We start from the raw sequence: 13,229 nt of genomic DNA, 5'->3' as shown, positions 1-13,229 counted from the left end.
CATACTGGTACATACAGATCCGATTCAAAGTTACAGTCAAGATGCAGCAATCCAGCACTGTGGCAGTGTCCGTTGTTTAGGGTGCGTTACATGTAGCCACATGACCCCATCAAGAACTTTTCAACAACCGCACAACAATAAAGTGTTTAAAATACAACACACAATCACGTGCAAAACATTGTTTGTGGTGTACAAATGAACATGTCCATGTGGGTTATCATATATCGGTAAAACCGAAACCCCACTATGTGAGAGAATACGTGGACATAGGTCGGCTATACGTGTGGCATACCGAGATGGACACTCAGAACAACCTGTGGCACAACATTTTTTGAACATGAAACACCCACTTTCTTCTCTAAAATGTATTGCAATAGACCACATTCCTATACCCAGGCGAGGTGGAGATTGTGGCAAACTTCTTCTCAATAGAGAGACACAGTGGATTTTCCAGTTAAATACGATTGCTCCCAAAGGACTTAATGAGATGATCTCCTATCACTCATTTCTCTAAAAGTTGAACCCCTCTGCAATGTTTTAATGGTTTTTAGATATTAACATTTGGTACATTAGTTCAGTACTAACATTGTCTTCATGTATATAAGTAGATGGTTGTTGTAAATATTGTACTAATATTATGATGCACATGTTTCACTTTAATATTCACAGAATATTTTTATTAGCACTTTATATTTGGAACTACAGCACTTTATAATATGGCAGTACCACTGTAATATACAGCACTGACTAAAATGGTAGCACTTTAATAAATAGTAGTGATGCACTCTAGAGCACTATTATCACTTTATTAATTCATATAGCACTTTAACACAACCAAGCAAGCACTTTAATTTAAGTATATTTGGTCCACTTTAAGACCTCGTATTGGTAGAAACTTAAATCTTACTTGACACAATGAAATTTCCATCTACTATATTGTACTATACACTATAGTGGAGATAGGTTAGCTACAACTTATGTCATTATATGTATATGTACCATTTATTTTATTTTCCAATCCTGTTCTTTTCCTTTTTTCAATTTTTTTTCTATTTTTCTATATGTCTATATTGAAGCACTTCTAATGGTTGTGGATATAGATTCATAGATCACTTCTTCATTATGTTTTGCATGATTTTATTTATGTATACAGGTTGCTATAACAACCGGGTATACACTTTGTTCACATGCATGCTATTTTCTGATTCTAGCACCACGTGCTTTTTTTCGTTGCCGCTGCAAAACGGCACGTGGGTGCGTGGCTTCGTCCACGCATGCGCATGGGACATTGGGGGACGCTATGGGCACCACTCTCACTATTCTTAGCACCAGGGGTAAGTCATTTTTCACTAATTCCATTTATGTTTTCTCTATATAAATGCACTGTGTTACCATATTATTTATGCCTGATCCGTCGATCTTATTTTTAATGGATTATTAATAAACTGTATGTTTTAATCTTCAAAGTCTGAGAGTGCTGATCACTATCTACATATATATTTGGGAGTCTAGCCAACTCCTTGGTTTTGCACCCCTCCATGTCACAGTTGCTTCATCCCAGGGCCCTATTTAGCCTTGTACTGCAGAGAACTCCAGATGGAATTTTTCCCCCAAGTGAGTAGCTCATGAAGCAGACATTAGGCCGTTAGAGTAGGACAGGGGTCCTCAATCTCCAGCCCCCCAGATGTTGCTGAACTACAACTCCCATTCTCTGACTATCTATGTAATTCAAAGAATCATGGGAGTTGTAGTTCAGCAACATCTGGGGGGCCAGAGTTTGAGGATCCCTGGAGTAGGACCCGCCAAGATGGGGTACATTGACATTGTGGCAGGCTTATGCAATGTATGATCATATAATGTAACTAAACCTCATTATTTTTTGCCTAGATTAGAGTTTTTTTTTTTTTTTAAAAACATGATTGTGGAGTTTGGGTGCAGAACCTGGCCAGCATACATGAGTGCCAATTTGGAGGGCTTAAATGCAGGGCCGGCGCGTCCATAAGGCGGCACAGGCAGCCGCCTTAGGGCGCACCGGCTCCGGGGGCGCAAGATTTCAGTGACCGGCAGGAGGGAAGCTCTCCCTCCTGCCGGCCACCATCTCCGCCCCCAGTGCGGCAGTGCTGCGATCAGGCGCTGCGAGGGAGCTCTAACCTCTCTGCTCTGCTCCCTCGCGTGCTGTCTAGTGATGCTGCGGGTGCCGGAATATGATGTCATATTCCGGCTCCCGCGGCATCAGCAGAAAGCCCGCGAGGGAGCAGAGCAGAGAGGTTAGAGCTCCCTCGCAGCGCCTGGTCTCAGCCCTGCCGCACGCCGCCCAGCAGCCCCACTGGACCCCAGGGAATGATCCACACCAGCTCTCCAGGTAGGGAGGCTGGGTGGATATTATTTATGTATTAAAATAATTTGTGAATGTATGTGATGTGTCTGTGTGTGAGAGTGTCTGTGTGAGTGTCTGTGTGAGTGTGTGTGTGTGTGTATGTGTCTGTGAGTGAGTATGTGTCTCTGTGTGTGTGTGTGTGTGTGTGAGTGTGTGTGAGTGAGTGAGTGTCTGTGTGTCTGTGAGTGTGTCTGTGAGTGAGTGAGTGTGTGTGAGTGTGTGTGAGTGAGTGAGTGTCTGTGAGTAAGTGTGTCTCTGTGTGAGTGAGTGTCTGTGAGTGTGTGTCTGTGAGTGTGTGTCTGTGAGTGTGTGTCTGTGTGTGAGTGTCTGTGTGTGAGTGTCTGTGAGTGTGTGTCTGTGAGTGTGTGTCTGTGAGTATGTGTGTGTGTGTGTGTGTGTGTGTGCGCGTGAGTGAGTGTATGTGAGTATGTGTCTGTGTGTGTGTGTGCGTGTGTGTGTGCGTGAGTGAGTGTATGTGTTACTATGAGTGACTGTGTGTCTGTGAGTGACTGTGTGTGTGAGTGAGTGAGTGTATGTGTGTCTGTGAGTGTGTGCGTGAGTGAGTGTATGTGTCTGTGAGTGACTGTGAGTGTGTGCGTGAGTGAGTGTATGTGTGTCTGTGAGTGATTGTATGAGTGTTGCATGTGAGTGTGTCAGTGTATGTGTGTGTCTGTCAGTGTGTGTTTGTGAGTGTCTGTCAAATCAGTGAGAGTATCTTTGTCATTGAGTCTGTGTGTGACTATCAGTGTGTCTGTCAATGAGTGTCAATCAGTGTGTGTGTGTCAGATCAGTGAGTCTCTGTGTTTGTCATTGAGTGTGTGTGACTGTCAGAAGAACACTAAGGGACAGGGAAGGGAGGGGACCAATAATGGACGGGGAGATGGGCTGGTTAAGAGGCACATAGGTGAAGATGTTATTTTTGAATGGGGGGGAGGGGGGGGTGGAAAAATACATCTTCGCCTATGTACCCAAAAATCCTTGCACCGGCCCTGCTTAAATGAGAAATTAGGTTTGATCTACTTTGTTTGAGACAATGTATAGTTTTAAACTGTGAAATAAACCCAAATTTTATCACCTCTCTTACCCTGCTAAAATGAAACTTATAATACTTACAGGAAACAATTTGAAAACAGGATACTTGATGATCTTCAATTTTCCTTTGCTATAAGTTAGTAGAGGTAATTCTATATCTCTGAGGTATTGTGAGAAAACCCCAATAAGTAACATAGTGCTGCAAAACAATAATAAACAATTAAAGTATAATAAAATGCTAGAGGGATTTTTTATTTTATTTTTTATTGTAATAAATTTCAATGTTTACTTTAAAGTCATTTCTAAAGCTCTAAAGCAGGTAAAGGCTGATTGCGATGTGAAAAAGGATATTTTATGAATATAGATTTTGTTACACCAACATCTATTAAAACTACCGAGTTGTTTACTCAACATAGCAGAAAATGAAAAGTTATCTAAGTCAGTCGGGCTTTCAGTTTAGCTACTCTGGCCTTCAAGGGGTACTTTAGTGTTATTGATACAAAGATGTATTTCAAACACTGCAGTGTCCCTCTGCCCTTGCTCCCTTCCCCCCCCCCCCCCCCCCCCCTCCTGGCCTCCCTCCCGCAATGAAAGGCTTAAAATCCCTTTAACCACTTACCTGTTTCCAGAGCCAAGGTCCCTTAGAGCTGTCTCCGTCTCCACCTCCTCCAATGTCAGTGCAAGGGGGAACTTAATGCGCATGTGTAACTTGTGCCACACACACACATTAGGCTTTCTCCAAAGGAAACATTGAATCAATGCTTTCATTTGGGGATTTGCAAGACAATCCAGATGGGAGATATGGCAAATTGGGCTAAGAAACTGTGATGCTTCTCGAATGGTTTAACCCAAAATTTGCCTCCAGTAGTGATGTCCATTTCTCCCCTGGCAGTATCCAGCTTCTGAATTAATTCACTAAACTGGTATCTTTCTCAAGCCAGTTTATTGAATGGAGAGTCACTGGTTGGCTGAAAGCGTCAGCTGACCCCTATCAACCAATCAGCAGTGCCCATGCCCTCTAAAAAATTCAGAAGCTGGATGCCGCCAGGAGAGGAGTGGACTTTGCCGCTGGAGGCAACTATGGGGTCAAACCGTTTGAGAACAGATTAACCCCTTTGAGGTAATAGTGTCCAAAGGTGTCTGCATGCACCATATCAACTTCATTTAGATGCAGTTGTTTTGGTGGCTGGAGTGTCCCTTTAAGATAATATAGAATAGACTCATAAAGGCTATTCACTAAATATCATTGATAAGCATGTCATACTTGTGCAGTTGCCATGTGAGCACAGGTCACTGTTTAGGTATTGACTTTTTTTTACTGTAAGAACAATAAGGATGTGGAATTCTCCGCCTGAAGAAGTGGTTTTATCAGAGTCCATACAGATGTTCAAACAGCTACTAGATGCATACTTGCAAAAACAGAATATTCAATTAAATAATCTTTCAATGTAGGGGTAATAGCTGCTTGATCCAAGGATAAATCTGACTGCCATTCTGGGGTCAAGAAGGAATTTTTTTCCTAGCGTGTTGCAAAATTGCAAGTGCTTCAAACTGTTTTTTTTTTTTGCCTTCTTTTGGATCAACAGCAAAAAACAAATGTGAGGAAGGCTGAACTTGATGGACGCAAGTCTCTTTTCAGCTATGTAACTATGTAAGATACTCCACATTGTGTATTGTACATTTAGTTTGTGGCGAAAGTAACCTCGCCACTGGTTTTTGGAGGGGCCTGTTTGCCAGCCTCCTGCCCTGCGACTATGGCCCTGGGATGTATTGCCCTTTAAGGAACTGAGTTGGGGCTTATGGACTATGGATTATACTGTTACTGACCCTTTAAGAACTGTATAATGGATTTTGATAATGCTGTTTCTGGCCCTTTGATTACTTTGGAGCAGTGTTGCAACTTTAAATTGGCACTTCGGATACAGCTGAAGTAGTCGAAGTGGCCGCCATTCGACAAACGAACACGTGGCGGCGGCCATTTTTGTTCATTCGAACGAGGTCAGCGGTATTTGTAGCCAAATCCATGGAACTGAAATCGGCTACATATTTCAACGAACACCGCTGACCCTTACCTTCTCCTGCACCAAGTTTTCAGCCACAGAGACTAAGTCCCATTCGAAGATTTGAACGCACTTTCGAATGGGACTTAGTCATTTTTTCAGTGTGAAATTTACCGACCGCACAGCCCAAATCTATGGAACTGTTTTGGGCAGGAAAATATGCTTGCGGTCGGCCAGCTAACTCTTTAACCCCTGGATGGAATTGGCTGAATTTTGGATATGTATGTAAGTAAAGTGTGCTGAGTTTGAATATGTATTTTTTATGAAGATTGAATGTATAGTTTTAAAGTTATAAAAATGTATAAAAAGTATGATTTTTCAGCTTGGAGATAATTGAGTAGATACAGTAAGAAACTCAATTATCTCCCAAGCAGAGGGGAGGGTATCTGTGGGATGTAACCGTTATCTGATTGGTGAATGCCTAATTGCCTGTGGGCGTCTCCCTTGCAGGGGAGCACTGCATAAAAGCAGAGTACCTGCCATTAAACATCAGTTCTACTTCACCCTCAATCTAGAGTTCTGTCTCTTATTGGGGGAATTGCTATATCACCACAAGGGATTGCTATGCTCTGCATACTCCCTTTGCTAATCACTACTAAGCTCTTTTAAGAGCTTGTTCCTGCTTCACTCTCTTGGAGGAGAGGTTCACCCACTGAAACCTGGAGCCTTGTCGTAGGTCCAGGGTGTGTAGGAGACGGCGAGACCCCAACCACGCTGTGGCGGTTTGTGGGGTTTGCGGTGGTTGTGGTGTCTGCGGAGCGCTTGGAGCCCTCTGTAAGTGCTAGGAGCATCCTTCAACGGAGGTACCCAGTCGGGGTACCAGGTGATCCGTTACATAGTTTACCTCTTATGTTTCCATACTATAATTTTAATATAACAATGTTACCATCTTTACCTATAGTTTATTATTGTAGATTTTCTGTAGATGCGGTTTTTCTGTTCTATTTTCAGCTAAGGTATCTCACCAATGTTTAATGTACACGTAGTTATTAATATTTTGAAAAATAGAAACACTGAAACTGGTTTGTTTAAATTACAAATTTTTGCAGTATATTTTCTCAACTCTACTTGCTTGCTTTCTCAACGTAAATCTCCTACAAATAGATTCGGAATTTTTACCATAAAGAAATAGTGAAGAGTTGTTCATTTTACAGACTGGTGACAGTTTGGAAATTATGGAACTGACATAAGTATATTTTTAACTTACATAGCAGCAATTCCCCAATGAGTACCACATTTCTTCCCTGCTTCATTAAATAAAGAGAGTCCAATAAGCGTTATGGTCGGTGTGATGGACAGAGGACCAATAAACTTCAGCAAAAATCCAATTAAGCCAGAAAACCCAAGTATTATTTGAAGAGTAGAGGCAACAATCACTGCACCTTGAATCTATAAAATAAAATACAATCTAGTTATACATGTTCTAAAATATTCTATTTTGTAAAACATTTACTTGTTAAAATATATATTCATTCATGTCGTTTTGTTTTTAATTTAGTTTTTTCTAAGCTTTAATACGGTCTGGGAAGATCAGTATTTTAACCATGATACCCATCATAACTGCCTCTGCTGCTTTTTCGACCTGGTAAACTCTGGAATTGTGTCTGCTAGGATGACAGAACAAGGATATGGCAATATTTATTTATTTTTAAAATATTTTAACAGGAAGGATACATTGAGATTTTTCTTGTTGTTGAATATGTCCTGGGCCCACTAACACTGCACTGTTACAAAAGGGTACAATATAAGATTGAAAATACAAAATAATATTAGTACACAACTCATATACACCCTGTTCCAAATTATTATGCAAATTCTATTTAACCCCTTAACGCCGTTACGGTGTTATATCCCGTCGCGGCTTTAAAGGGCTTTAAAGCCGTTGCGGCGGCATAGAACGCCGTAACGGCTGAAGCCCCCAGGAGGTAAGCTATACTTACCTCCGCCGCGATCCTCTTCTGGGGGTCTGCCTGAGAGCCCAGGCAGCCCCCCTCCGGCAAATGAGGCCCCCGGGGGCCATGTGATCGCTCTCAAAGAGCGATCACATGGCCCCCTATAGCTGGCTATGGATCTGCCAGCAGGGGGACTGTCTAAAATATTAGAGAGTCCCCCTGCTGGTAGGTAGTGTAAAAAAAAATTTAATACACATGTTAAAATAAAATACAAGTATTTATATATATATAATATATGTATATATATTATATATATAATATATATACATATTATATATATGTAACGTCATACGTAATGTATTTTAATATTAATATTAGTATATATATTAGTATTAAAATACACTTAGAATGACGTTACATATATAATATGTATATATATATTATATATATAATAGATCTACATATATATATTATATATATATACGTATAATTACAATAATAAATAAATAAAATAATAAAATAAATAAATAAAATATTGAAACAAAATTTAAAATAAATTATATATTCATATGTAATTTCATTCTAACTGTATTTTGTTATTAATATATATATATTGGAAACAGAATACACTTAGAATGACATTCTATATATATCTATCTATATATAAAATACAAATAACCGCAAATATATATAGATAGATAAATACATATAATTACATGAAAGATTACATTAGTATACACGTAGAATTTAAATACCTATAAATGCATAAATATTAAAATTCTACGTGTATATTTAAGTAATTTTTTAACATAATTATGTCATTTAATTAATTAAAATTTGATTGACATGCCTGACAACACAGGGAGAAAGTGCAGAGAATTTAATTCGCAAGCACTATATTTGACCCTGTAACTCTCCAAGACACCATAAAACCTGTATATAGGGGGTACTGTTTTACTCGGGAGACTTCGCTGAACTCAAATATTAGTGTTTCAAACTGGTAAATTGTATTACAACGATGATATTTTAAGTAAAAGTGAAGTTTTTTGCATTTTTTACAAACAAATGGCACTTTTATGGACTATATTATTGTTGTAATATGTTATACTGTTTTAAAACACTAATATTTGTGTTTAGTGAAGTCTCCCAAGAATAACAGTACCCCCCATGTACAGGTTTTATGGTGTTTTGGAAAGTTAGAGAGTCACATATAAGGCTCGCATTTCATTTTTTTGACATTGAAATTTGCCAGATTGGTTATGTTGCCTTTGAGACCGTATGGTAGCCCAGGAATAAGAATTACCCCCATGATGGCATACCATTTGCAAAAGTAGACAACCCAAGGTATTGCAAATGGGGTATGTCCAGTCATTTTTAGTAGCCACTTAGTCACAAATACTGGCCAAATATTAGTTTTTTGCTTTTTTCACACAGAAACAAATATGAACGCTAACTTTGGCCAGTGTTTGTGACTAAGTGGCTACTAAAAAAGACTAAACATACCCCACGTTCAATACCTTGGGTTGTCTACTTTTTCAAATGGTATGCCATTATGGGGGTAATTCTCATTCCTGGGCTACCACACCGTCTCAAAGGTAACATTACTAATCTGGCAAATTTCAATTTGAAAATGGAACGTTCTATATTTGACCCTGTAACTTTCCAAAACACCATAAAACCTGTTAATGGGGGGTACTGTTGTACTCGTGAGACATCGCTGATTACAAATATGTGCATTTTGTTGCAGTAAAACCTAACAGTATTATGACATTTACAGCTAAAATGTGAGGCGGAACTACAAATTAATAAAAAATTCTAATTTCTTACAGTTTTTTTTTATTTTATTCATAATAAATTGTTTCATATATAAATATTTTATATGAAATGAAAGCCCTGTTTCTCCTGAACAAAATGATATATAATAAGTGTGGGTGCATTTAATATGAAAGAGGTGAATTACGGTTGAACAGACATATAGCGCAAATTCCAGTTTTTGTTTACGTTTTGTTTTGATCAGAACGTGCACTATTGACTCCGTCCTGAAGGGGTTAAGTGTCACAAAGATTAAATATTTTGTTTTTCAGTTTAACTCATGGATCGCATTGTGTCTCAGGGCTCTTCTGATCACTGAAAACAATCTCGGACACCTGTGATAATTAGATTGCCAGGTGAGCCCAATTTAAGGAAAAACTACTAAAGACGGGTGTTCGTTCCACATTATTAAGCAGAGCACCATTTTCATGCAATATGGGGAAGAAAAAGGATCTCTCTGCTGCCGAAAAGAGTGAAATAGTTCAATACCTTGGACGAGGTATTTCACGAAAACTTAAGCGTGATCATCGCACTATTAAAGGGACACTATAGTCACCTGAACAACTTTAGCTTAATGAAGCAGTTTTGGTGTATAGAACATGCCCCTGCAGCCTCACTGCTCAATCCTCTGCCATTTAGGAGTTAAATCCCTTTGTTTATGAACCCTAGTCACACCTCCCTGCATGTGACTTGCACAGCCTTCCATAAACACTTCCTGTAAAGAGAGCCCTATTTAGGCTTTCTTTATTGCAAGTTCTGTCTAATTAAGATTTTCTTATCCCCTGCTTTGTTAATAGCTTGCTAGACCCTGAAAGAGCCTCCTGTATGTGAGTAAAGTTCAATTTAGAGATTGAGATACAATTGTTTAAGGTAAATTACATATGTTTGAAAGTAAAACCAGTTTTTTTTTCATGCAGGCTCTGTCAATCATAGCCAGGGGAGGTGTGGCTAGGGCTGCATAAACAGAAACAAAGTGATTTAACTCCTAAATGACAGTGAATTGAGCAGTGAAATTGCAGGAGAATGATCTATACACTAAAACTGCTTTATTTAGCTAAAGTAATTTAGTGTTCCTTTAAGAGATTTGTGGCTGATTCAGAGCACAGACTAGTTTGTGCAGATAAAGGCACATTGAGGAAGATTTCTGCCAGATCTATGCATCGGATCAAGAGAGCAGTGCAACTGTGCATACATCTTCTATTCGGCCACCACTAACCAATGCTCACAAGCAGAAACGGCTGCATTGGGCAGAAAAATACATGAAGAGTAATTTTTAAACAGTCCTGTTCACTGATGAGTGCCGTGCAACCCTGGATGGTCCAGATGGATGGAGTAGTGGATGGTAGGTGGACGGCTACCCTGTTCCAACAAGGCTGCGATGTCAGCAAGGTGGTGGTGGAGTCATGTTTTGGGCCAGAATCATGGGAAGAGAGCTGGTCGGCCCCTTTAGGGTCCACGAAGGTGTAAAGATGACCTCTGCAAAGTATGTGGAGTTTATGACTGACCATTTTCTTCCCTTGTACAGAAGAAAGAACTATGCTTTCAGTAATAAAATCATCTTCATGCATGGCAATGCACCATCTCATGCTGCAAAGAATACCTCTGCATTAATGGCTGCTATGGGGATAAAAGGAGAGAAAGTCATGGTGTGGCCTCCATCCTCCCCTGACCTCAATCCTATTAAGAAACCTTTGGAGCATCCTCAAGCAAAAGATCTATGAGGGCGGAAGGCAGTTTACATCCAAACAGCAGCTCTGGGAGGCTATTCTGACATCTTGCAAACAAATTCAAGCAGAAACTGTCCAAAAACTCACAAGTTCAATGGATGCAAGACTTGTGAAGCTGCTATCAAATAAGGGGTCCTATGTTAAGATGTAACATGGCCTGTCAAAATGTTTAAAAAGTTAAAATGTTGTTATAAGTTAGATTGAAATAGCTTTTGATTTCAGTAAATATGCTGCAAACACAACAAATGACAATTTTCAGTTCTTTACAACCTATAAAGTGTTTTGAAATTTACTGTGCGTAATCATTTGGAACAGTGCATTGTAAGTTTTTTTATGTTTAAAAAAAATACTGTTATCATTAGGAGGTTTGTTCAATAACTCTACTACTACTCTTAATAGTTGATAACATGAGAATTATGCTAACTTATTTACATAAATGATTTAGGTAAATGAGAAAAATATAATTTGCATAATAATTTGGAACAGGGTGTACGTATAAATTCAACACAGAACAGGTAAGATACACATATGAAAAATATTAGGATAACTACTGACTGTATACTTTACTGTTTCAATATCCTTTCCTCAGTTAAAGGACCACTATAGGTACCCAGACCACTTCAGCTCAATTAAGTGGACAGGGTGCCAGGTCCCTCTAGTTTAACCCTGGAGCTCTAAACATAGCAGTTTCGGAGAAACTGCTATGTTTACACCTAGGGTTAATCCAGCCTCTAGTGGCTGTCTCATTGAAAGCCACTAGAGCCCACTACCACGATTCTCACTGTGAGTAATGCTTTCCTATGGGCCGCTTGCATGCACATTTGGTGCTGATGTTTTAACCCCTTCAGCCCAGCGGCAGGGGGGCCATGAGGGTGGGGGGGATCTAATGGCCCTATAGTGCCAGAAAAACTAGTTTGTTTTCCTGCCACTATAGTGGTCCTTTAATCTAATAATGGATGTCCATTAACCCCTTAACGACGAGTGACGGACGAGGTCCGTCACTCAGGGGAATGCGTTAATGACGAGTGACGGACCTCGTCCGTCACCCGTTAAAATTAACCCCAGATCGCCGCAATCGCGGCGATCGCAGGGTTAATGGTGCTCCGGTCTGCCTCTGCATTAGAGGCAGACCGGGAGCACCGGATCGGGCTGCGCCAGTACATGTGCCCGCTCTGACAGCATGTCTGAGCGGGCACATGTGCTGTGTATACTCACCTCCGCCTCCCTGCACTTCCTGGTTCTGTGTGAAGTGCAGGGAGACGGATCTTCAGTGATCCTGCCCCCTGGTGGAAAGAAAACATAGTAAAATTAAAATCCCACCCCCCTTTACCCCCCCTTTACCCATTTTAATAAAAAATTAACCCCTTCCCTGCCAATTGATCACTGACTACAGTGATCAATTGGCAGGGATTACATTTTACTAAGATCTGATTTTTTTTTTAACCCCTGAGGGTTAATTATTTTTTTTTTTTAACCCTCAGGGGTTCAATTTATTTTATTAATTAATTTAAATATTTTAAAATTATAAATTTAGCTAGCTGGGGAGGGTGGAAGTTAGTGGGGAATTGGGGGATTTAGTATTACGCTAACTAGGGGTTAACGTTAAAAAAAGTTTAAAAATAAGCTTTAAAAAGTTAAAAAATTAAGTTAAAAAAAAGTTTTAATAACATTTAAGTAAAAAATTTAAAAAAATAAACCCTTTACCCAGTCCAAATAAAAATCAACCCCTTCCCTGCCAGTCGATCACTGCCTACAGTGATCAAAATACAGATCACAGTATTATACTGTTCTAATTTTTTTTTTTTAACCCCTGACGATTAACTTTTATTTATTTTTTAACCCTCAGGGGTTAAATTTATTTAATTAACTAATTTAAATATTGTATAATTAAATATTTTGCTAGCTGGGGTGGGTGGGAGTTATGGGAAAATGGGGAATTTACTGTTAGTGCTGCTTACTGCTAGTTAGGGGTTAACGTAAAAAAAAAAGCTTAGAAAAATGTTAAATCTGTAAAAAAAAGTTTTACGAAAGTTTAGGAAACTTTAAAAAAATGAATAATCAAAACAAAAGTTTAAAAAATAGTTTTAAAAAGTAAAAAAAAGTTTTAAAAAGTAAAAAAATACATTTAATAACGCTCATTACCACTACACCTGGTACAAGCTACACCTGGTCCACATATACCTGGCAAAGGTACATACGGGGGTATTTTTGTACTCAGCAGACATAGCTGAGCAACATATGAAGTATTATACAGTGGTAGTACACATAAGGTTTGCAAAATATACTGTGCAAACTCACTTTGTGTGTCAAAAAGGCAGAAAAAACGCTT

At 39.2% G+C, this 13,229-nt stretch overlaps 1 protein-coding gene across 2 annotated transcripts in view; it reads right to left on the bottom strand.

Moving 5' to 3' along the window:
• The window catches only part of LOC134602337 (solute carrier family 23 member 2-like), a 267,129-nt gene that overhangs the window by 175,480 nt on the left and 78,420 nt on the right, over positions 1-13,229 (bottom strand). The window contains exons 5-6 of one of the 2 annotated variants that reach the window (XM_063447122.1): positions 6,677-6,858; positions 3,491-3,608 (exon numbers count right to left, since the gene is read on the bottom strand). The exons of the other annotated variant lie outside the window; for it this stretch is intronic. Coding sequence (XP_063303192.1) covers positions 3,491-3,608; positions 6,677-6,858 — 300 coding nt within the window. The remainder of the gene's footprint in view (positions 1-3,490; positions 3,609-6,676; positions 6,859-13,229) is intronic. 2 annotated transcript variants of the gene reach the window in all.

Source organism: Pelobates fuscus, chromosome 3 (genome assembly GCF_036172605.1).
Source record: "Pelobates fuscus isolate aPelFus1 chromosome 3, aPelFus1.pri, whole genome shotgun sequence".
Taxonomy (NCBI): Eukaryota; Metazoa; Chordata; class Amphibia; order Anura; family Pelobatidae; genus Pelobates; species Pelobates fuscus.
This window is presented reverse-complemented; position numbering and strand designations above follow the sequence as displayed.